The sequence below is a fragment of the Elephas maximus genome, chromosome 19 (assembly GCF_024166365.1).
Source record: "Elephas maximus indicus isolate mEleMax1 chromosome 19, mEleMax1 primary haplotype, whole genome shotgun sequence".
Taxonomy (NCBI): Eukaryota; Metazoa; Chordata; class Mammalia; order Proboscidea; family Elephantidae; genus Elephas; species Elephas maximus.
The window spans coordinates 58,684,932-58,709,197 of NC_064837.1; the positions used below are offsets into that span (position 1 = coordinate 58,684,932).

Consider the following 24,266-nt stretch of genomic DNA (forward strand, 5'->3'; position numbering starts at 1 on the left):
TTTCCAGATGAGAACAGCGAGGCCCGGGGAGTTTAAGAAGCCACTCAGTGCCTTTTCTGCTTCCCAGTCTCTCTCTGGACTTTGAGCATCTGGGAGACGCACGTCAGGGTGGAACTGAGAAACCCTGTAGCATCAGCCTCATCGCCCCGGACGCCGCGTGCTCCACCTGCGTCTTGGTTTCCCCGGCGCCCGGGCAGCTGACACCCGCTCTAACCAAATAAAGAAGGGAAAGTCCCGCGGCTGACGCCACCCGGGGAGTGCGCCCAGGCGGTGAGTCACCCTGCGGCGAAGGCCGGCTTTTTTTTGGAGCCGGCGGGTTAGTCAAACCGAGCGCGCTTCTCAAGCCCACGGCCCACTGCGCACGTTCACAAACATGCAAACCCAGCGACGCTGCTTCGGCCGGGCCGGGCCGGGCGGGGAGCTGCGGCCGCACCAGGCCGCACCAGGCCGCCCCCGCCGCCGGCCGCCTCGCCCCAGCTTCCCCGAAACCCGCCCAGCCCGAGGGGGGCCCTTGAATCCAGGCCGCGGCGCCTCGCTAGGGCGAGAGGAAAGAGGCGTCGGCTGGGGCGGATTTCGGCGCCTCGTCGCCCCCTCGCGATCCTCAAGGCGACCGAGCCCGCAGCTGCAGCGGGGCCTCGGGTTGCGCGCCCACCAGGCCGTCTCGCGCCATGAGGCGTAGCGTTGCGCAACGGGGCGGGGCGTGAGGCGGGGCATTGGGCGGCGGGGCGGGGCGTGAGGCGGGGCATTGGACGACGGGGCGGGGAGTGAGGCGGGGCATTGGTTGGCGGGGCGGGGCGCGGGGCGGGGTGCGGACGCTGCACGACGGGTCGTGGCGTGGCGCGAGGCGCGATGGGGCGTGGCGTGGCGGGAGGTGCGACGGGCGCGGCGGGTGTGGCGCGCACGCGCGTAGGGGCCGCCGCGGAAGCGGGCGGGCTGCGTCGGGGCCTGTGGGCTGAGGGCCACGGTGTGTCACGGTCAGAGCCCGGCGGCTTCTTCTGGGCTGGGCAGCCGGTAGTAGAGGAGGGGACGGTCGATGTCCGTTGTACGAGGGGAGGCCGCGGCAGGGACACAGGGGAATCTCGGGGAGCGAATCCTGGCCTTTCAGGACGCTCCGTTCGGCTCCTTGGGGAGAAAAGGCGAGGCAAGAGTCTGGGGGGAGCCCCCGCTCCACCCCCAGCCTAGGGCAGGGTCCCTTCTGCGGCTCTGAGCCCAAAGTGCGAGTTGCTATGGGCAACCAGCTAGCGTGACCAAGGCCTCCTGGTACCCCCCCCCCCCCAGTGTTCTGGTCTTAGCGCTGAAGCATCCTTCTCCTCTGGCCTACCGAAGTGACCCTGTCTACCCCCGCCCCGCCCATCTTTTTTTACCCAGGTCAGGCCTGGGAAGCCAGAGAAGGCCGCCTGACCGTACACGCTGCCTTGTTTATATTAGGGTGAAGCCACCCTGAACAGCACTTCCACGGTCGGGCCCAGACATGCCAGTCCTTGCAAGGTAAAAACTTCAGTGGGAGCCTCGTTTTTTAAAGGTAGGTAGGATACAGGAGGAGATAGCTTTCTTTATAGTTTGTCCTGTAGGAGAGGTCATGTTTCACCATCTGTGTGGTAAGGTAGAGCTTTGACTGCAGAGATCACTGACCCGTAATCCCTGATACATTCTTGAACTCTAGGGTTCAGCTGTTCAGTCAGAACAGCCATTGGCTTAAGTTTTCCTATCAGTTGCCTATCATTAACCGGAAAATCTAGATCATTAGAGAATATGATACGATGCAGACAGATGTGCAGTTTTTTCCTTTTCTAGCTCAGAAAGCCTCGCGGTGGAACAGCTCTTTGACCTATTCAAAGGGAAGGATGAAAGTTCTGCATAGGAACATGGCATGAATGGAAGAGGCTTGTCATTGTGAGTCTGGCTTTTTGTCCTCTGATTCCTTCCCCAGTTGAAATATTTTTGAGGCAATAAACTTCGGTGGCTGGGATATATCTTCTCAAGCTTTCAGTTAAAGTATAGAAGTGTCAGAACTTAGTTCTCTGTTAGTGAGCATCATTGAGTCACGTTGAAAGGAATGAGTGTTTTTCATGTGGCCCTCATGAGTCAGTTCATAATATTGTTTTTATTACCCACATGACAGAGGGAAATTGGATATCAGGTCATGCTGTTACAGTCATCACTAGTTTTTATAGTGGGAGCAAGTTCCATGTGAGATGGAGGAATGAGCGTCATGATTTTCTTTTCAGCGTCTTAGACACCCTCCCCAAGAAATTGATTGGAAATAGGGAAACCAAAGAGCATCAGCAATTAGTGATTTACTTTCTGTTCCAGGGAAAAAGTAGAGATATATATGGAAGACAGGCAGATTAAAGTTATCTGTGCTCAACTACTAATCTAAAGGTTGGCAGTTTGAACCCACCCAACAGCACTGTGGAAGAAAGGCCTAGCAGTCTGTTTTCATAAAGATTGCAGCCAAGAGAGCCCTCTAGAGCAGTTCTGCTCTGAAACACATGGGGTTGCTATGGGTCGCAGTTGACTCAACAGCAACGGGTTTGGTTTTTTGATTTGATGGAGAGCAGGTATGGGTATGGATATTCATTTTATATTTGACTATTTGTGTCTTTTTGATAGATGCAAACCATACGGCACTCTGAACAGACACTGAAAACAGCTCTCATCTCAAAGACTCCAGCGCTTGTGTCTCAGTATGAGAGCTTAGATGCTGGGGAACGGCGCTTGATGAACGAAGCCTTTCAGCCAAACAGTGCTCTCTTTGAACCTATTACCTTGCATTCGGAGTCAGATTGGATTACCTCCCATCCTGAGGCCCCTCAAGACTTTGAACAGTTTTTCAATGACCCTAAAAGAAAGACACCGTCTCCAGAGAAAAGCAGTATATACATACAGTCTATTGGTACATGTTTGTAATATACTGATTTTGGTTTGGTTTTGCAGTGGTGCTGTTGTTGGGGAGAGTTTGGGATATTAGTCTGATTCGAGTGGACAATTTTTGTGGTCTTATATAACTACACCGCATGATCATTTGTAACATTCATTGCAATGATAGAGGTTTTGTAGCTGAACTGACTTTAAAGAGGGTATTCTGTTGTTCTTTAATTCATACTCACATCAGTGAATGAGGCCATTCCTTGATGATATGATAAGGGTGTGTTGAAAAATTAGAGTTGTTTTTATTTCTAATTTATAGACTTGGGTGCAAAGACTGAATATTTTAATCCATCTTAAAGTCTATTTTAAAATTTTCTTTGGTATTACAGGATCTCTGGGAAACACCAGAATTATCAGTGAAGAATATATTAAGTGGCTTAAGGGCTACTGTGAAGCATTTTTCTATGGCTTGACAGTAAAACTCCTGGAACCCATTCCTGTTTCTGCAACGAGATGTTCCTTCAGGGTCAATGCTCACACACAAAACCTGCAAATTCATGCAGGTGAGTTAAACAGTTTCACAATTTGAGTTGAGTAGAGAAGGTATATATGTGTTACATATATAAATGTATATATATATAAATATAATATACACACATACATTCCTTTTTAAACAGGGGACATCCTAACATTCTTAAAAAGGAAGAAACCAGAAAATGCCTTCTGTGTTGTGGGGATAACAATGATTGATCTTTACCCAAGAGACTCCTGGAATTTTGTCTTTGGACAAGCCTCTTTGACAGATGGTATATTTTTTTAATAATGTTTATTCTGTTTTTGATGAAAGTTTACACAGCAAATTTGATAATTTCTATACAGATTGTTCAGAGCCATTAGTTAAAATTTTCAGTCTGTGTCAATATCCTCTTTAATTGCATTCTGGTGGTACCGTCTCTAGTGCTCTAGTTTCCCTGCCCCCTTATCGTCTCATCTTTACTTTTGAGTAATTGTTGACCTTTTGGTCTCATAGATGGGTTTTTTTTTTCTTTTTTTTTAAGGATGTGTAATGAAAAAACAGAAGCTTATTTTTATCTATTTACCACAACATCCTTGGTGTTGTGTACTGTTGAGTCTCTTCCGACTCATAGTGACCCTGTATGGCAGAGTGGAACTGCCCCACAGGGTGTAGTCTTTACAGAAGCAGGTTGCCAGGTCTTTTTTCCTGCGGAGCTACTTATGGGCTCAAACAACAGCTGGGTGCTCATCCATTGCACTACCAGAGATCCTTGCTTAGAGGAACTCAAAATATTTTTTATTAAACTCCATAATACATATTAGGGTGTATATTCTTTAGTTAGTAGTCAGCTCAGGCCAAAGTAGGTAGGTTTCTTTCCCCCTTATTATATGAATATTGCTTGAATTTTATATTTTCTTTGGCAGTTATTTGGTGATTAATAATTTTGCATTTGAAAATTTGTCACGAAAAATACCGTTTATTCTCTTTTTTTTTTTTCAATGCACTAGTTTATTTTTTTTTTACAAATCCAGCTTAGTACCATAGAAGACAGTAACTTTCACAAAGTCCTGGCCCTTAGTTGTGACATTATGTCCAATATTAAATGGAAAATGGAATAGAGAGGGAGAGAAGATTTTTATTTTCACCATTAACCATTCAAAGGTTTGGCTTACGTAATTATTTTCTAATTAGACTTTATTTCTGGCTAGCCATTCCCATTCATATTGGTTTTAGAAAATGTTTAATTATGCTTGCTAGCTGCCTGGTGCTATGCTAGCCACTTTTATGTGCAGTGTTTCCTTTGGACCTTACAGCAGGGCCAGAGTGAGGTCAGAATGGTTTTGCCCATTTTGCAGATAAAAAAACTGAGGCTTTAAGAGTGAAGTTATTTGTTAAGGTTTACCTAGCCAACTAGGGCAGGGCAAGGATTTTTTTTGTGTGTGTGTGTGCATGTACGTGTTTGAAATTCTGACTTTTTTTTTCCTTTTAATACAACTGCTATTTCTTTTTTTTTTCAATTGTACTTTAGATGAAGGTTTATAGAACAAACTAGTTTCTCATTAGGCAGTTAGTACATAAAGTGTTTTATGACATTAGTTAACCCTACAACATGTCAACACTCTCCCTTCTTGACCTTGGGTTCCCTATTACCAGCTTTCCTGTCTCCTCCTGCCTTCTAGTCCCTGCCCCTGGGCTGGTGTACTCCTTTAGTCTCATTTTGTTTTATGGGCCTGTCTAATCTTTGGCTGAAGGGTGAACCTCAGGAGTGACTTCGTTACTGAGCTAAAAGGGTGTCCAGGGGCCATACTCTTGGGGTTTCTCCAGTCTCTGTCAGGCCAGTAAGCCTGGTCTTTTTTCATGAGTTAGAATTTTATTCTACGTTTTTCTTCAGCTCTTTTTGGGACTCTTTTATTGTGATTCCTGTCAGAGTGGCCAGTGGTGGTACCCGGGCACCATGTAGTTGTACTGGACTCAGTCTGGTGGAGGCTGTGGTAGTTGTGGTCCATTAGTCCTTTGGACTAACCTTTCTCTTATGTCTTCAGTTTTCTTGATTATCCCTTGCTCCAGAAGGGTAAGACCAGTAGAGTATGTTAGATGGACGCTCACAAGCTTTTAAGACCCCAGACACTACTCACCAAAGTAGCATATAGATGGTTTTTTAGTGGAGCACCACATTCACGGGTAATATCCTTTATTTTGTGTGCCAATCTATTATTTTGTTAAAATGTGACCTTAGGGAATAGTTTCAGTTCAGGGTTTAAAGAGTATCTCAGAGTGATAGTCTCAGGGAGTCATCTAGTTTTAACTGGTCCAGTAAGTCTGAACTTTTTAAAAATTTGAGTTCTATTTTGCATTTTTCTCCCATTCTGTCAGGGTCCATCTGTTGTGGCCCTGATCATAATGATCAGTAGTGGTAGCTGGGCACCATCTAGTTCTTCTAGTCTCAAGGTAGATGAGGCTGTGGCTTGTGTAGGCCCTGAGCCGTGTAGACTAATTTCACCTCTGAGACTTTGGTTTCCTTCTTTCTGTTTTGGCCCGGATGAGTACAGAGAGACCAGTAGTTGTATCTTAGATGGCTACTTGGAATCTTTTAAAACCCCAGGCACTACTCACGTCACCAGGATGCTGAACATGAACTTTGTGAATTATATTGTGCCAATTAACTGAGTTGTCCCATGAGATTAAGGTCCTAAGCCTTCAAACCCAGAAAATCAACCTGTAGATACTTCTGTCTGTGCATCCATATGCACACATCCGTATCTGCTTGTAAACATACATGCCTATACAAATACACATGTGACCATACACTCGTTTTTTTGGTTATTGTTGGTGCGACGGTATCTCTTTTTTGAGATTGTTGGTAGAAATGTTCTCAACTTAAGAATATTTGAAAATGTTAAAAGAGGGACAGAATTCCAACAACTATAATTTCGATATTTAAAACTGTATAGCATTCAGTAAAATTGATAGACCTTTAACTAGACTGACAAAGAAAAGATGGAAATAACCAAACTTAAAAATGAAAGAGGGGGTGTTACAACTGACTGGATAGAAATGAACAGAATTGTGACAGAGTATTATGAACAGCTTATGGTAAGAAGCTGGATAACCTAGGTGAAATGGACAGATTCTTAGAAGCAGTTCTTTAGAAGCACACAACCTACTCAAACTGACTCAAGAGGAAATAGAAAGTTTCAACAGACCCATAACAAGTGAAGAGATCAAATCAGTGATCAAAACCTCCCAACAGAAAAAAGCGCTGACCAGATGGCATCACTGGGGAGTTCTACCAAACATTTAGAGAAGAATAGACAACAATACTTTTTAAACTCTTCCAAAAAATAGAGAAGGAAGGAATACTTCCTAATTCATTCTGTGAAGCAAACATAACCCTGATCCCAAACCAGGCAAAGACACCAGGAGAAAAGGAAAAAAAAAAAAACAAAAACAGGCCAATATCTCTTATGAATATAGATGCAAAATTCCTCAACAAAATACTAGCAAACAGAATCCAACAGCATATTACAAAAGTTACACACCATGCCCAAGTGGGATTTATTACAGGAATGCAGGAATGGTTCAACATTAAGAAAATCAATCAACATAATACACCATATCAATAGAACAAAGGAAAAGAACCACATTATCATTTCTATGGATGCAGAAAAAGCATTTGATAAAATCCAACACCCTTTCTTGATGAAAAGCCTGAAAAAGATTGGAATAGAAGGAAAATTTCTCAATATGATTCAAGGTATATAGAAAAAGCCAGCAGTGAACATTATACTTAATGGAGAAAGACTGAGAGCTTTCCTCTTGAACGGGAACAAGACAAGGGTGCACACCCTTACTACTTCTATTTAATATTGGATTAGAAGTCCTAGCCAGAGCAATAAGACAAGAAAAAGAAAAGGTATCCAGATTGGAAGAGAAGAAGTAAAATTATCTTTATTTCTGGATGATATGATCCTATATTTAGAAAATCCTGAAGAGTCCACAAGAAAACTTTTATAGCTAATAGAGGAATTTAGCAAAGTTGCAGGGTACAAGGTCAACAAACAAATCAGTTGGGTTTCTATACACTAGCAGTGAGAAATCTGAAAGGGAAATTAGGAAAACAACTCCATTTGCAATAACATCTATGAGAGTAAAATACCTAAGAATAAATTTAACCAGGGAAGTGAAGGACTTACTTGATGAAAACTATAAAACATTGCTGAAGGAGATTAAAAAAGACTTAAGTAAATGGAAAGATGTTCCATGTTCATGGACTGGAAGACTAATACTGTTAAAATGTCAACACTACTCGTCTTAGTTATCTAGTGCTGCTATAACAGAAATATCACAAGTGGACAGCTTTAACAAACAAGTTTATTCTCTCACAGTCCAGTAGGTTAGAAATCCAAATTCAGGGTGCCAGCTCCAAGGGAAAACTTTTCTCTCTCTTGACTCTGGAGAAAGGTCATTGTCATCAGTTTCCTCTGGCCTAGGACGTTCTCAGCTTGGGAACCCTGGGTCCAAAGGACAGGCTCTGCTCCTGGCACTAATTTCTTGGTAGTATGAGGTCCCTCTGTTTCTTCGCTTTCTTTTCTCTTTTATATATCCAAAGAGATTGACTAATCTTATAGATTGGGTCCTGCCTCATTAACATAACTGCCTCTAATTTTGCCTCATTAACATCATAGAAGTAGGATTTTTAACACATAGGAAAATCACATGAAATGACAAAATGGTGGACAGTTATACAATACTGGGAATCATGGCCTAGCCAAATTAACACACATTTTTGGGGGATATAGTTCAGGCTATGACGTTACCCAAAGCAATCTATAGATCAACACAATCCCGATCAAAATTCCAGTAGCTTTCTTTACAAAAATAGAAAAACCAATCCTCAACATTATATGGAATGTCAAGAGGCCCCAAATAGCTAAAACGGTGTTGAAAAAGAAGAACAAAGTTGGAGAACCCACGTTTCTGACTTTAAAACATACTGTACAGCTACAGTAATCAAAACAGCCTGGCACTCGTATAACAGTAGACACACAGACCAATGGAATAAAACTGAGAGAACAGAAACAAGCCCACACATCTGTGTCCAACTGATTTTTGACAAATCCATTCAGTGGGGAAAGTCCATTCGGTGGGGAAAGAAGAGTCTCTTCAATAAATGGTGCTGCAAAAATTGGATTTCCATATGCAGAAAAATGAAACAGGATCCATGTCTTACACCCTCCACAAAAACAAAAATGGATTGAGGACCAAAATGTGTAAACTAAAACCTTAGACTTTTTAGAAGAACAAGCAAGGGCAACACTGTCAGGCCTAGCTTTTAACAATGAATCATCTAATATAATAACAGAGGCACAAACAGCAAAAGACAAAATAAATAAATGGAACTTCATAAAAATTGAAAACTTTTGTTCATCAAAAGACTTTACCAAAAAAATGAAAAGACGAGCTACTGTCTGGGAGAATATCTTCGGAAACATATTGTGTATCAGACAGTCCAATAACCAAAATATATATAAGACTTTGACAAGTTAACAAAAAGACAAATAACCCTGTCGTAAAATGGGCAAAGGACTTCAGTAGACATTTCACCAAAGAGGACATTCAGATGGCCACCAAATACCTGAAAAGATGCCCAGCGCCATTAGCCATCAGAGAGATGCAAATCAAAACCACAATGAGATACCATTTCACTCCCACTAGGATGGCTAAGATAGATAAAAAAAAAAAAAAAACAGAAAATGACAAATATTGGCAAGGATGTGGGGAAATTGGAACCCTTATTCATTGGTGGTGGGAATGCAAAATGGAAAGCTATTGTGGAAAACTGTGTGGTTGTTTCTCAAAAAACTGTAAATAGAGCTTCCGTATGACCCAGTGATTACTCCCAGTTATATACCCAAAAGACTCGAAAGCAGAGACTCAGACACTAAGACTTGTACACCAGTGTTCATTGCAACACTATTCACAGTAACCAAAAGGTGGAAACAACCTAAATGCCCATCAGCAGATGAATGGATAAACAAAAGTGGAACACACGTAGAATGGAATACTGCTCAGCCAGTAGGAAAAATGAAGTCTTGATACATGCCACAGTATGGATGGAGGTTGAAGTCACATTATGCTGAATGAAATAATCCAGCCAAAAAAGGACAAATATTGTGATACCTCACTTATATCAAAAGACAAGAACAGACAAATGTATAGAGACCAAAGTTTATTGGTGGTTACCAGTGGTTCAAAGGGGGATTAATGGTGATGGAAAGATTACATCAATTAAGGGTAAGGTTGCACAGCCAATTATTGTAATTGCTGTCAATAAGTTGTACACCTGTGAAAAGCTGAATTGTCAAAAGTTGTATGATAACATTTAAAACAATGACAAAAAAAAAAAAAAAGCTGCTGAGGCTCCTTATGTACAACCAAACACCTCATGGGTCATGGTTTCATGGAACATCCCAGTTAATTGGCCTAATGACATGTTTAGTGCTTTTGTTTTACCTCCTTTATCGTTGCGTAGTACCTGGGATCCGAGGCGCAACAATTGGTCTCTTATTCACCTAGAACAACAGAGGAAGAAGGAGAGTCGGCAGTAGAAGGAGAATATGAAATGTGTGGCTAATTGCCTCCATGAACAGATGCCTCCTTTGCCATGAGACCAGAAGAACTGGATGGTGCCTGGCTACCATTAATGAACATTTTGGTGATCAAAGATTCCATAGAAGAATCCTGATCAAAAGAGGGAAAATGCAGCACAGAATTTCAAATTCTCATGAGCTCTAGACTTGCTGGAGCCATGGAGGGTAGATGAACCCCTGAAACTGTTGCTGTGAGATAATCTTTAAACTTTAAACCAAAAATACCACCTGAAGTCCTCTTAAAACCGAACAATAGGTTAACTAGAAAAAAAAGTCTGCCTTGATCATTGTGCTCTTTTCAGAACTGTCTTTGTGGGATTAAGTTGACAACAGCAACTGGAAAGATTAGATAGGAACCTTAGGGGGCTGTGAGTTTATGTTAATGAGGGAGGAGCAATTCAGAAAAGAATGGTTGCACACTCAAAGAACGTAATCAGTGTCACTAAATTGTAAATGTGGAAACTGTTGAATTGGTGGCGCCCTGGTGACATAGTGGTTAAGAGCTTAGGCTGCTAACCAGAAGGTTGGCAGTTTGAATCTACCAGCTGCTCCTTGGGAACCCTCTGGGGCAGGTCTGTGCCATCCCATAGGGTTGCTATTAGAATCGAGTCGACAGCAATGGGTGATTTTTTTTTTTTTTTTTGCTGTGTATATTCTCAACAACAAAATAATTAAAATTTAGGGAAAGAAAGAACCATATTTAAAAAGAAAGTTTATAGTATGTATAGTATTTTCAGTTTGGCTATAGTGGGTAGTGCACTGTTGATAGATTCTGATGATCTAGGCTCCTCCCCAGGTCGGCCATTCACTACCTACATGATCTCGAAGACGGTAATACCTATTTCGAAGAGTCATTTTGAGATAAATTGCATAGAAGTGCCTAACGCTAGGCCTGGGGCACATGTAGGCATTCAGCACAACAAATGTTGAATTTAAGTGATGTAGGAGGAAAGTTTAAATTAGAGGTATTTGATCCATCATTAACGTAAGTGAGAATCTCCCTACTTTTTTTTTTTAACTCTTGACTTTGTAGTCATTTTGCATCGATGGAGTAGCCATTGACTGATTTTAAAGTCCTTCTCATCCTGTGGCTTATGACATGTATTTTTTAACCTAAAAAAGTCAGCTTCACTCTTTGATCTAGAGATACAATAAACTCTGGTTGGTTAGGAACCCTGTGTGGTAATATTGGGAGTTGGAAAGGATCTATAAGCAAATCATATTTATCTTTTTTTCCTTCTTTTTGCCTCTTCTCCACTTCTCTCCTTATCCCCACCTTTCCATTTTTATTCTTCTTTCTCTACCCTCATCCTCCGGGATCTAGGACAGGCTCAGAGGGGAAAAGACCAACAAACAAAGGGTTTCCCATTAGCCTTCTAAGGAGCCCTGGTGGTGCAATGATTAAACTCTCGGCTACTAACAGAAAGGTCGTAAAGACCTGGCGATCTGCTTTTGTGAAGATTATAGCCTAGTAAACCCTGTAGGGCGGTTCTTCTCTATCATATAAGGCTGCTATGGGTTGGGATGGACACAGCTGGCACACAACCTTAGCCTCCTGGGGTTAGTAAGTAGCAGGAACTGTACTGAGAGTTTATGATGTGTCTGGATGTTACATTAGCCTCAAGGTTTGGGTTGGAGTAAGGGATTTCCATGACAGATACTCTTTTTTACCAGTTTGAACCCCTGCAGAGAGAATTTGCATTTCTAACAAGTTCCCCCAGGCAGTGCTAATACAATTCTGAGATCCACTAGTAGACCCAAACCAAAAACCAAACCTGTTACTGACTCACAACCATCCTAGAGGACAGAGTAGAACTGCCCCATAGGGTTTCCATGGAGCAACTGGTGGATTAAAGCTGCCGACCTTTTGGTTAGCAGCCTGAGCTCTTAACCATTGTGCTACCAGGGATCCTCTAGTAGAGCAGTGGTTCTCAAAATTTATTACATATAAGAATCACCTGGGGATCTTGTTAAAATGTGGATTCTGATTCGGTATATCTGGGGTAAAAATGCAAATTTTCAGCAGGGGTTTGAACCAGAACAGGAAGGCAGGGGGCCAGGGAAGTTGCAGAGTCTCTTGTTCCACCAGTGCCTTCATCTTTAGTTCTCCGTTTATGTGTGGTCCGTGTAGACCCTGTCAACACACCGTCTCTGAGATTTGGCTCACTCCTGTCTTCCTGAGTTGTGTGGTGTGTTCTGAGTTCTGGCTTTTTATCAGACGCACTCCCCTGTTGTTATTAACCTGTTAGAGATGGAAACATTAAAAGTAATTTTAGAACAATTTGTTCACTTATCCAGATATTTAAAAAATTATGTTAGGCACTGGAGTAGATCAGGAAACGTTCCCTGGAACTGTTTCTACTTTCATCCCTTCCCTTTAAAATAAGCCTTAAATATTGCCTGCCATGAAGAAGGCTGTCGTCGGACAGCGGGATTGCTCTGCCACGCAGTAAGACAGCATCTTACCGTATATGACCTTGTTTGCTCCTCGTTTACGTAGGTTGGCATTTTAAAATTGAGGAATATTTAATTCCTAAAGAAAATGAGTTTCTTTTTGTAGGATTATTAGAAGAAGAAAATGTTCCTGTGAAAGGTAGCACTGTGAAATCTGTCCAGGCTTGTTTGGCCAGAGGAGGTCACTTGTGGCACATGGATAGATTTAGTTTTTTGACTGCCAGAGTGCCGTCGTTCCCGAAGTTTCCAGTATCAGTCGGCACTTTCCAAGGGAGGGCTGAGGAGCCTTCTTGTTGGGTCAAGTTAGCTTGCACAAACTTACCGTGAATTCATTTGTACACACCTTCCTTACCGCCCCCCGCAAAAAACACTTTAATTACTTTGAAATAGCAACTGACAGCAAGACTAAATAAAAGTAATACTGTAAACAGGTTGGGTTATAAAGCAACCCGGTGTACTGTGGAGTGAGTTGTGCATCAGATTATGTTCTCCATGTATGCAGAGATGGTTGATAGAACCTAAATGTAACACAGGAAGTCAATTACAGGGTGTTTATTCTGGTTGCTAGATACCAGCAACAAATAGAGTTGTGCTTAAAAGGGGGTTGGGGAGAGGGGAAGAGGTTTGCAGGCCTAAAAAAAAAAAAAATTTTTTTTTTTTAGGCCTTTGTAAAACTGGAGCACAAAAGCAGCTCACGTAAGCTGGGTGCTCTCACACTTTGCCAGGCATCTCTGTCCTGAGCTTGAGGCTTGTTCACTGACGTGGACTGTGACTTAATGGAGGGAAGGAGGTGCTGTTTGTGTTTCTAATTCTTTGTGCAATGGAATGTTCTGTAGCCACTGCTCCTTGATTAAGCAGTATTTATATGTACAGATAGAGTGAAATACAGCAGTGTGTTTGCTCCTTTACATGTACACACAAATGGGTTTCCTAGTCTTTTCTTAAAGTGCTATTTAACCCAGTGGAGTTAGCTGTTGGGTTAATTCAGCATCACTCAGCAGGCTTTGAGAGTATCAGTAAAAATCGAAAGCCAAGCCCATTGCCCTGGAGTCGATTCCCAATCACAGTGACCCTGTAGAACAGAGTAGAACTGCCCCATAGGGTTTCCAAGGCTGTAATCTTTATAGAAGCGGACTGCCACATCTTTTTCCCACAGAGCGGCTAGTGGGTTTGAACTGCCAATCTTTCGGTTAGCCGCTGAGCGTTTACCCAGTGCGCCACCAGGGCTTCTCCAGTAGCTCAGATTATGTGGCAAAAAGCAGTATTTCTCTCTCCATTTTTGAGCTCTGTTTCCTCAGCGTTGGCAGTATTCTTTGCAAGTTATCTCCCTCAAGGTTGCAAGATAGCTGCTAGCAGTTCCTGGGTTAGTTAAAATGACCTCCCCCCGCCTTTTTTTTTAATTAGCAGAAAAGAGAAAGTTTTCTTCCACAACCAGCAGTTCAAAAATAAAATAGGGTGTATGTGTATAAGAACATTTAGATAAGATTGTAAAGATAAAGAATATTATTAAGATATATTTATAGATACATACTCCATAGAGGATACGTAGATCTGAAACAAGACTAACAAAGCAACGTTTACATGTTCTGTGCACAATTATGGAAACCCTGGTGACGGTGACATAGTGGTTAAGAGCTGTGACTGCTAACCAAGAGGTCAGCAGTTCAAATCCACCAGGTGCTTCTTGGAAATTCCATGGGGCAGTTCTGCTCTGTCCTGATGGATCGCTAGGAGTTAGAATCGACTTGATGGCAGCAGGTTTGGTTTTGGATTTATGTGCAATTAACTCTGATACTGTCTAGTTAATTTTAATTTTTTTTAATGTTCTGATTTTATGACCCCCTAGTTAGTGACATACTGGTTAAGTGCTATGGCTGCTAACCAAAAGGTCGGCAGTTCGAATCCTCCAGGTGCTCCTTGGAAACTCTTTGGGGCAGTTCTACTCTACCCTATAGGGTCACCGTGAGTCGAAATCGACTCCACAGCACTGGGTTTGGTTGTTTTTGGTTTAGTTAATCACTAGAGGGCAGTGGTGGTTCAGCGGTAGAATTCTCACATTCCATCCAGAGGATCCAGGTTTGATTCCTAGGCCGATGCACCTCATGCGAAGCTACCCACCTGTCTGTCAGTGGAGGCTTGCTTGTTGCTATGATGCTGAACAGGCTTCAGTGGAGCTTCCAGACTAAGACAGACTAGGGAGAATGGCCTGGCAGTTTACTTGTGAAAATCAGCCAATGAAAGTCCTATGGGTCACAATGATCAGATCTGCAAAATGTCACGGGGATAGTGCAGGATGGTTTAGTCACCACCTGCCTTATGAAAAACACTGTTCCCCTGTAGTTTCTCAGCATGTAGTGTGAAGAGTTCTAGCATCAGAATTACTTTGAGAAATTTTTTTAAAATGGAGATTACTTCTCAACCCACCTGGAGCAAAGGAGAATGAAGAACACCAAAGTCATGGTAAAGATGAGCCCAAGAGACAGAAAGGGCCACATAAACTAGAGACTACATCAGCCTGAGACTGGAAGAACTAGATGGTACCTGGCTACCACCAATCACTGCCCTGATGGAGCAGGAGAGCGGTGGGATGCAGACCTCAAACTCTCGTAAAAAGACCAGGCTTAATGGTCTGACTGAGACTAGAGGGACCCAGGAGGTCATGGCCCCCAGACCCTTTGTTAGCCCAAGATTGGAACCATTCCCGAAGTCAACTCTTCAGACAGGGATTGGACTGGACTATAAGATAGATAATGATAATGGTGAGGAGTGAGCCTCTTGGCCCAAGTAGAGACATGAGACTATGTGGGCAACTCCTGCCTGGAGGTGAGATGAGAAGGAAGGAGGGGGACAGGAGCTGGTTGAATGGACACAGGGAATAGAGGATAAAAAGGAGGAATATGCTGTCTCATGAGGGGGAGAGCAGCTAGGAGTACATAGCAAGGCGTGTATAACTTTTTGTATGAGAGACTGACTTGATTTGTAAACTTTCACTTAGGACACAATAAATAAAAGATTTTTTAAAAATTTGGAAGAAAACACTAAAAAAGAGGGGGAGGGATTACTGGGGCTACTTCAGAACTATCTTCATCAAAAACTCTGAAGGTGGTACCTGGATACTTTCATTTGCTCATAATTACGGGGTCCTCCCTCAGAAGGAACCAGAAATTGTGAGGATAGGACCCAGTTGGATGCATTTTAAGCAAGAATCACCTGTTCTGTAGATAATCTTGCTCAGTAAAGGTTGAGAACCATAGGTCTTAAAGTTGGTAAAGCTTTATGTGCTGATACATTAATTTGAATGGTGCGTTAACATCGAAGGTGACATTCCTAGAGTACTCATTTAATATGTTTTCTTAATATAGTGATCCTTTATGTGAAGAATTAACCCATTTACAAAAATAATAGAACAACAGCATTTTGAGGGAATCTCCAAATTGCTTTTAGTTAGAGTCAGTATAATCTCCATTTGTAAGTGATTATGCTGTGCTTTTATTTAGGGCCTGAAGCCGTACCATGTAACTGAGTATATGGATTATGTTTCATGAAAAAGAGCCTTCTTTCTCTCTCTCCGCCTTCACTTTCCCCTTGGACCGGACTTAGTTGTAAGACTCTCTGGTTGTGGCAATACTGTACATAAGTTAGATTTCCTGGACTTGCCCATTTTCACCCTGTGTGACCCTGGGCTCCACCAGGTACACTGTGCAAGACCCTAGGCAAGTTTCTCAGCCTCAGTTTCTTCATTCTCCAAATGAGGTAGCGCCAGTCTCATAGGGTTGCTGCGATGATGAAGATAAGGCATGGAAGGCAGCATACATGGTCTTGGGTACTTGGTAAGAGCTTAATAAAGGCTAGCTATTATAATTCTGTTAATCAAAAGAAAAGGGGGGTTATTGTAAAGATACCCGTAAAGTGAACCTAGAAATGAAAAGCTGTTAGAAGTCAAAGCAGTTTGAGGGCTGGCTGCTCTCTCCATCCCTCTTAGGGGTCTTGTGGTTTCTCTGTCTTGTGGTGTCTCTATTTCTTTGTTCCCTTTGCAATGCTTTCCTCTCTTTACTAAGTACCCATAATTTCATAGGAATTTGGCCCTCCTAGTTTTATCTTCTTGCCCATCCCACCTTACCTAGTAATTTGTTTTTCTGTTTCTTTGTGCAAATTTCCCCGAAACCCTGATTGGCTCAGCTCATCTTTTTTCATCAGCTACATAAATTTATAGCTCTTGGTCAACATTTAGATTGATTACTTTGGGATCAAATGCCTGTGCCAGTCTAGTCAGTTATAGCTGAGAAGGGGACAGGGTTCCATGGCCCAAAACATCATCACCAAGACATCAGGGACAGTGGGGAGGGCAGTATTCCTCACGGAGACTGCATGAGGCAAGGGCAGGAACCCTCACTCTGATGCACATGAAACCGGGATCTGTTTATTGTGTTCTTCAGGGGTAGAACCGCGATTATTTTCCATTGCTCCCTTGGAGCACTTGATTTGGACTATTCGAGAAAAAGATTTTTTGGGGGGTGGGGGTAGGAACTCTCTGGAACTTGTAATTTCTGAAGAATTTGATCTCAAATCCATTGAGTGTTACAGGCCAGGGCAAATTGGATAGCAGAAAAAGGAGAAGCTTTGCGTGGCACTGTGGGGCAGAAGTCCTCCTTTATGTTGTAGACCTGAAGCATACTAGACTGTGAACATGGTAGCACGGCTGTGTCCTCTCTCGCCAGAAGCTGTAGCAGGCTTCTTGTCTTTTCCTTCAGACATCTTGCCCTCATTCTGCTGTTGCTTTTCCTGTTTTTGTAGGTGTGGGGATATTCAGCTTTGCCAGGTATGGCAGTGATTTTTACAGCTCACGCTATGAAGGCAAAGTGAAGAAGCTGGAGAAATCATCTTCAAGTGAATATTCAGTTTTTGATAACTATTATATTCCTGAAATCACTAGTGTTTTTCTGCTTCGATCATGTAAGGTGCGTTGTTTCAGAAATCCTACGGGGACTTTTTTTTTTTTTTTTTTAAGAGACCTTAATTCCCTACATTGTGAATAAACAGTCGTTAAGATAATATTGGAGCCCTGGTGGCACAGTGGAAACCCTGGTGGGGTAGTGGTTAAGAGCTATGGCTGCTAACCAAAAAGTCAGCAATTTGAATCCACCAGGCGCTCCTTGGAAACTCTATGGGGCAGTTCTACTCTGTCCTGTAGGGTCGCTATGAGTTGGAATCGACTCAGTGGCAACAGGTTTTGTCTTTTTTTTGGTTGGTGGCACAGTGGTTAATGCAGTAGACTACTAACCACAAGGTCAGGAGTTTGAAACCACTAGTGGCTCCACAGGAGAAAGATGTAGCAGTCTTCTTCATAAAGATGCACAGCCTTGGAAACTCCATGGTGTCGCTATGAGTCAGAATCAACTCGACAGCAGTAGGTTTAAGATAATATTATGAATGAGTTTTATTATTTGCATACCTTTGATGGATATCGCTTAACTGAAATAATAAAAAAGGAATTCAAATGAGTACCTTAATATTGAAATTTATAATATCCATGCCAGTTTTTTTGTCCTGTTAGTTATACGTGGCCTCTGCTGTACCTACAGCCTCACTGTTATTTTAACTCCAGAATTTAAGTTTAAAGAACAGGTAGCCTACTCTTTACATTCCATGATGGATGTGATGGGTGGTTCTTGGTGATAAGGTGCCCAGAAGTAGTCATGGAAATGATCGTAAACATAGGGAGGTCAGTGCCATTGAATAAGTAAGGCTGAATTTTGTTTTCTTTTCAGTCTTGAGATAATTGTCATGTCTAATTTCAGTTCTTAATATAATTTGAAATATTGTTAGTTGAATTGTCTTTTATGACAGTGAAAACTCATGATGCTGGTTTTAAACTCAATGTCTTCCAACTGAAATATGTCTGAGAGAAGTTAAAATTTTAGAACACTGGGTGATTTTTATTTCTTTAGAAAAACTTTAATCAAAATGATAGAAGCCTGTTACGATTTTTCTGCCTGGGCTGTGTTAACTCATCGTTGTATAATTAGTATTGTTGTTGTTAGGTGCTACTGAGTAGGTGCCGACTCATAGCCACCCAGTGTACAACAGAACGAAACACTGCCCTCTTCTTCACCATCCTCACAGTCTGTTGAGCCTGAGCATAATTTGTATAGAAAAAAAAATTTAATCTTTCTTGCTTTTAACACGTTATTCTTTTGTTTTAATAGTTCCTTTCGATTGTATCTTCTAAATTAGGGGTTGGCAAACTTTTCCTATAAAGGGCCAGGTAGTAAATACTTTAGGCATTGTGGGGCATAGGTCTCTGTGCAGCTGCTTAGCTCTGCTGTTACAGCGAGAAAGTAGCCAGAGAACGTGTAAGTGAATGCAGGTGGCTGTGTGTTAATAAAACTTTATTTGTAGACACTGAAGTTTGGATTTTACATGATTTTCACTTGTCATAAAATATTAATTCTTCTGATTTTTTTCCCAAACATTTAAAAATGTAAAAATCATTCTCAGCTCATGAGCCATACAAAATAGGTGGTGGGCTGGGTTGGCCTGAAGGCTACAGTTTGCTGTCCACTGTTCTGGATAAATCAAACTGTATCAGGCTCTGTGGGGGGTACAAATGAAATAAGAGATGTTATTTCCATCTTAAGGTGCTTGCTTGAAGGAGACAACAGTCACCTAAGTGCTCAAAGAACGAATGCAGATTCTCTGGGACTAATTATAAATGCGTTTACTGAGCACCTGTTATTTTGTTGTTGTTGTTTTTACCAGGCATTGTGCTAAGTGCTGGGGATACAAAAAGAGGTCAGATACAGCCCTCGCCTTGCCCTCAAAGTACATGGTCTGGTAGGGGAGACAGATACATAGATAGTTAAGTACAATTAAAAAAAAAAAAACAAACAAACCCGGTGCTGTCGAGCTGATTCCGACTCATAGTGACCCTATATAGGATGGCAAAAATGCAGTGTGATGTATACACAGAATAGTCGGCCCCAAGGTAGGGATCCTGTTAATTGGAAGGCCAGGAAAGGCTTTCATAGAGGTAGTGTTGCTTTGAGTTGAGTCTTGAAAGTTGAGTAGATAGAAACCAACTCAGTGGACAAGAAGTAGAGCAAAGAAAATGCTCTTCTCAGCAGAGAGATAGCTGATACGAGGTACAAAGATCAGATACTGCTTGACATGTATACTAGGGTGAGGAGTTCAGGCTGGCTACCGTTGAAGGGCCCACTGAAGTTGGTCAGTATGGACTGGAGAAAGTTGGATCCGCAGGGTTTTTTGCTCCCCACATGGCCACCAACTGCTGCTTTCCCTTGTTCTCCCAGAAAACTCAAGTCGTCACTTTTTATTATCTTGGGTTTCTTAGCAGTCTGCCTGCTACTGACCATGAAGGTTTGGGATCCAACACTTTAGGATGATAGCTACTTCCTTTAATTTCTGTAGTCCCTTTGTAAGGCAACCACTGTCAGTTAATTCTAGGGTAGAAACTTGTTAGTGGGGATGGTAGGGAGTTTTGGGCGTGCATTGTCCTCGTGCATCAGCTTAGGGAGCTCCCTGGATGATCCAGGAGTCTGCCACGATCATCATCCCCAGGCCTTTGGAGGACATGTCAGGCCGCTTAGGGAGAATGGACCTTCCTTCTTGGGCTCCAGTCTACCTTCAGGTTGAAATCTCAGACTGCAGCTCTGTCTCCCCACACCTGCTCTTTAGAAAGCCTGTTTCCACATTTTTCCTCATCTCCATAGCCATAGGCTTCTCCTTTAGCCAGAGAATCTCTGCTTTCACCAGGATTATTTGTTGGGGTTTGAGACTGACTGGTCTCAGAACAATGTTTTCAAAGTATGTTCCCGTGGTCCCCCTGCATCAGCATCGCCTGAGTGCTTGTTAAAAATACAGATTGAGCCCTCTCCCTGGACTTCCTGAGTCAGCATGTCTGGGGGAGGGGTCCTAGACTCCAGATTCTAACAAGTACCCCACTGGTCTAAAGCTGTAGTTTGCTGCCAGGGGCCCTTTTGCCTCCACCTGCTCCCAGGAACATCTGGCAATGTCTGGAGACATTTTTAGTTGTCACAACCAGCTAGGGCGTCCAGTGAGTGGAGGCCAGGGATGCCATTAAAACATTCTACGGTGCAAAAGACTGCCTGCTACAACAAAGATTTATGCCACCCAGTGTGTCAGGGTGCTGAGGCTGAGGAACCCAGGTCAAGGGAAAGCAGGGCTTTGAACCGGTTCATTCTGGTTTGAACACCTGCTGAGAATTTGCATTTCTAACAAGTTCCCAGGCAGTGTTAATACTGCTGGTTAGGGACCAATTCTGAGACCCACTAGCAGAGCAATGGTTCTCGGGAATTTATTACACGTAAGAATTACCTGAAGTTCTTGTTAAAATGTAGATTCTGATTCAGTGTATCTGGGGTGGAAATGCAAAGTCTCAGCAGGGGTTCAAATTGGAATGAACCCAATCAAAGCCCTGAGGGAAAGGAATTAAAGAATTAAGTGTAGTAAGGTGCTCTGGTAGCACAGTGGTAAAAGAATTTGGCTGCTAACCCAAAGGTTGGCATTTTGAAACCACCAGCCACTTCTTGGAAACCCTATGGGGCAGTTTTACTCTGTCCTGTAGGGTCGCTCTGAGTTGGAATTGACTTGACGGCAATAGTTTGGTTTTTGGTAAGGGAGGAAGTGATGGCACAGTGGTTAAAGCACTCTGCTGCTAACCGAAAGGTTGGCGGTTCGCTCCTCAGGAGAGAGATGTGGCAGTCTGCTTCCATAAAGATAGGGAGCTTTGGAAATCTTATGGGGCAGCTCTTCCCTGTCCTGTAGGGTTGTTATGAGTCAGAACTGATTCGGCGGCAGTGGGTAAGGAAGGCAGTAAGACATTTAGGGAAATGATGGAGGCAGATGGAAGCTTCGGTGATGATGCTGAGGGAGCTGATTCCTGTAAATTGGTTTCTTGGAAAAGCAAGAAACTGAGGGGCTGTGTAACTCTTTGCTGATGATGGTGACGTATAAGGCCTCAACATGAATGTCTTGCAGACTTTGACCCATGAGATTGGACACATCTTTGGAATGCGACACTGCCAGTGGCTCTCATGCCTGATGCAAGGCTCCAACCACTTGGAAGAAGCCGACCGGCGCCCTCCAAACCTTTGTCCCATCTGTTTACGCAAGTTGCAGTGTGCCATTGGCTTCAACATAGTAGAAAGATACAAAGTAAATGGGCAGGGCAGGAGGGGCGGGGGAAGGGAAGTGGTTGTCTAAGGAGCAAACTGCCATTTTCTATTAAGTCCTTCTCTAGGGCTGTCATTTATCAGAAGAAATTAGTGCAAAGATAAGCAGGAAACTGTGGTTTAAAAAAAAAAATGCAAAGAAATACCCTTTTTACAAACTTGAACCTGTACTTCACTCATGTAGTTCAATGAGAAATGCTGGAAGAGATTTCTTGATTTCCCATCCGTTTCAGGCAAGAGAGCTTTACTTTTGAGGAACAGAATAAACACTGATATGTGTGGCAAAATTCTTTTTTAAACTATATGAGTGTGTGGAGGTGATTTATCTTTCAAATCCAGCACAGAGGGTAATGATGTTCATTCGGAGGAAAGGATGATTTTCTTGAAGAAGGAAGAAGGAAAGTACCTAACCTCAGTGTGTGCGTGCCCCCTTGTGCCCCCAGATCAGTCAGTAGACATCCACAGGACTTACCCATGCTTATAACTGCTCATTCAGATGAGTGCACATACACGTGGCTACCACACGTCTTCACAGACATATGTCTGCCCACAAGTGTGTGTGCACTGCCGTATGTACACGTTCGTGTCAAATTGCAAGTGCAGTGTAACTGCCTTGTGGAATGTTTGGCTCGTTGAGAAAAGAATGTCATCATCTTACCACCTGAAAAACCAGTGTGAGAATTGGTGTCTTTCTTTTCTTCTCCTGTGCACCCTTTTGACCACAATTTGTAATCATGGTTTGTGTGTTTTTTGACATACGCTTGTTCATGCTGTTTATCATCGTAAGTATTGTCTCATATTCATAACCATCTCCGTCAAATACAATATCCTCATAGAGTAATGGATCATAATTGACTCATTTGGAAGCTAGTATTTTTTCTTGCCTGGGACTGTTTTGTTGTGGTCTGTTAAAACATGGCTGTTTTTGGTTTTTCCAGGCATTGTTGAGGTGGATTGATGATGAACCTTCCAACAAACCTGGAGTAACACCAAAACATAGTCGTGAGGGAAATGTGAATTTACCGAAACGTGTGGAAGCCTTTAAGGAATGGAAAGAGTGGATAATGAAATGCCTTGCTGTTCTCCAAAAATAAGGACCTTCAAATAGGAGTAATTAAAATAAAATACATACATATTATGCTGTCATTTTGGTGGAGTACCTCATTGGAGTAACCTAAGTCCTTACTGATAGTGCACTGTCAAAGTAACACAACAGAGCCTTCTTTAAAGCACCTGAACCTTGAAATGGGGCTCATTTTGAATATTTACAGCTCTATATGCTTTATCTTCTATCTGGTAGCAGACTGGTCTATGGCAGCCAGCACTTCATTTTCTTCCTTCACATACGTTTATGTCCCACAAGAGAATTGGACTAACAGTAACTAGTAAGGAAATAAATACATAAGCTATGTATGTCCCCCAGAAGGTCAGCAGTTCAAATCCACCAGCTGATCCTTGGAAACCCTATGGGGCAGTTCTACTCTGTCCTATAAGGTCACTATGAGTTGGAACTGACCCAAGAGCAATGGAATGTATGTCTCAGGGCAAGATTTCCAGCCGACATAATTTCCAGGGCGTGGTTCTGGGTTCGGTTTTGAGAAGCGATGCGCCCTCTCTTTGAGGCCCAGCCAGGTCACAGGGTGAACTGTCTTGTGCCCTGGCACCCTCTATTCACATCTCGCCTCCTCTTCTGTGAACTTTGCCTATTTGCTGGTGTGCTGTACCTCCTTTTTTTCACTGCCAACTGTCAGCGTATCCCTGAAAGAAGCAACAGCTAATTTCAGGCTGTAGCAGCTTAAAATGTGACTGCCTTTCAAGAATATTTAAATGTGAAAGTAACAGTGGTACTCATACCACAGCAACCTTTTGGGGGGTGGGTGCCTTTGGCAGTTCTCAGTTATAACAGAAATGCATAGTCGTTTGGGAGGGGTCTTGCCAATAATTTGTTATAATGGTACTTCCCTTTGTTTGAGTTTTGCTTTTTCTGCAGATTTAGGACAGGTTTTAGGTTTATTCCTGTAACAGTGTCTTTCTTGCTTCTTTGCATTGTGAAGTTACTTGAGTAGGGGGAGAGTGCGATGGGGTTACCTGTTGGAGTGCCAAGAATCCCGGGCAGTGAACATTGACCCTACTGCCCTGGGGGAAGCAGGTTGAAAACTTCAGACTTGCAGACTGTGTCAGGTCAGTGATATCCTGGCACACATAGTACACGAGAAATCTAGAAGTTACTATTTCACGATATTACTGAATTTTTCTCAGTGCTGGTGAGCAGACTGCATTCCCCACTATCCCATCTTACCTCGACATAATTATTTTCTTAGTATTGAAGAAAGGTAATTATTTCATTGGTACTTTGAAATCTAAATTCTTTCATTTATTTCATTGTTATCATGCCGTGTGATTTGAAGCACAGTTTATAACAGAATCAGTCATCTCCCTTAGATTCACTTTCCTGCTTGATTAAACCTTTTTTAAGTCATTTTAGGAAATGGTGGTTTGCCATTAAAATTAATTGGAGAGAGGATACGTGGTTGTTCTAATACTGAAAAGAGAACCTGATGG

General features: G+C 42.6%; 1 protein-coding gene across 9 annotated transcripts; it reads left to right on the top strand.

Moving 5' to 3' along the window:
- Nucleotides 1-880: 880 nt before the first annotated feature.
- AMZ2 (archaelysin family metallopeptidase 2) lies at nt 881-22,842 on the top strand. Of its 9 annotated transcripts, none has more exons than XM_049860508.1 (9): nt 881-964; nt 1,369-1,488; nt 1,795-1,893; nt 2,614-2,896; nt 3,261-3,434; nt 3,549-3,677; nt 17,287-17,450; nt 21,511-21,687; nt 22,643-22,842. In XM_049860508.1, exons 4-9 carry the CDS (start codon nt 2,614-2,616, stop codon nt 22,796-22,798), a joined length of 1,083 nt encoding a protein of 360 aa, XP_049716465.1. In that variant the 5' UTR covers nt 881-964; nt 1,369-1,488; nt 1,795-1,893; the 3' UTR covers nt 22,799-22,842. The 9 variants fall into 9 exon arrangements, with proteins under 9 accessions (XP_049716465.1, XP_049716467.1, XP_049716464.1 ...); XM_049860510.1 differs by having other exon boundaries at nt 882-974; nt 1,369-1,522; XM_049860507.1 differs by having other exon boundaries at nt 882-974.
- Nucleotides 22,843-24,266: the final 1,424 nt, after the last annotated feature.

Excerpts from the sequence above, each read along its gene's own strand:
- AMZ2 (XM_049860508.1), top strand. The coding sequence starts at position 2,614 with ATGCAAACCATACGGCACTCTGAACAGACACTGAAAACAGCTCTCATC. Across the intron at positions 3,435-3,548 it reads AAACCTGCAAATTCATGCAG|GGGACATCCTAACATTCTTA; the intron begins GTGAGTTAAACA and ends CTTTTTAAACAG. Across the intron at positions 3,678-17,286 it reads ACAAGCCTCTTTGACAGATG|GTGTGGGGATATTCAGCTTT; the intron begins GTATATTTTTTT and ends CTGTTTTTGTAG.